Consider the following 766-nt stretch of genomic DNA (forward strand, 5'->3'; position numbering starts at 1 on the left):
GTCACATGGCGTGGACCAGCTCAAGTTGTCAAGACAATTTCGGATTGGATTTTCGAATTCCGAAATTTGGTCACGGGCGCAGCCCGTGAAGCCCACAGCAGTCGGCTCAAGTTCTATGCCGACGACTCGCTCGAGGTGAGCGAGGAGCTGTTGCGCCATGTGGCGCACAATGCGGACGGTCACGTGGTCGACGAGTTCCTCGACTGCCGCTACAACGACCGTCTGCCCGCTTACGAACTGCTGGCGAGCTGGCTCGGCCTCCAAGATATCGAAAACTCATGGGAGCCCGCAAGCAACCGAAGACCTGCCGCCCACATTCAACAAGTATGTGCGGGGAACGCTAAAGATGCCACGGTGGTGGCGATGGCGAAAGCGTCGGGGGTGGCACAATCGTTGGGGAGGATTGTTGCGAATTTGCCATTCGTAGAAGCCCTGGCAACCCCCAAGAGCAGCCCAAGGGTTCAGCTCCCTTGGATAGTATGCCGAACGATTCGTTTGGCTAATTGGACGAGTGGCTGGGATCCGATGTCTGATTAAGGTAGGATGGAGTAGTGTATTCAACGAGAATTGCTACGCCACGTTCGGGCAAGAGCGACGCATGCTGGGTGCGTCAGGCCGTCACAAGGTCCACGTTTGGCTGCGAGGCGCCGGTCGCAACGTCCACGTGGAAAAAGGCGTCGGTGTCGGGAATCGTGTTGAACATGATGCGAACTGGCAAATGGACTGGTGGTCGAACGTGACGCGTCGTTGTTCAAGCATGTCGACG

At 57.2% G+C, this 766-nt stretch overlaps 1 protein-coding gene across 1 annotated transcript; it reads left to right on the forward strand.

Moving 5' to 3' along the window:
- Positions 1-5: 5 nt before the first annotated feature.
- Positions 6-740, forward strand: H310_08461 (hypothetical protein; the record flags this gene model as incomplete). The annotated part of the gene is made up of 3 exons (XM_008874194.1): positions 6-24; positions 83-324; positions 615-740. 3 exons carry the CDS (start codon positions 6-8, stop codon positions 738-740), a joined length of 387 nt encoding a protein of 128 aa, XP_008872416.1.
- Positions 741-766: the final 26 nt, after the last annotated feature.

Source organism: Aphanomyces invadans (assembly GCF_000520115.1).
Source record: "Aphanomyces invadans strain NJM9701 unplaced genomic scaffold supercont1.17, whole genome shotgun sequence".
Classification (NCBI taxonomy): Eukaryota; Oomycota; class Saprolegniomycetes; order Saprolegniales; family Verrucalvaceae; genus Aphanomyces; species Aphanomyces invadans.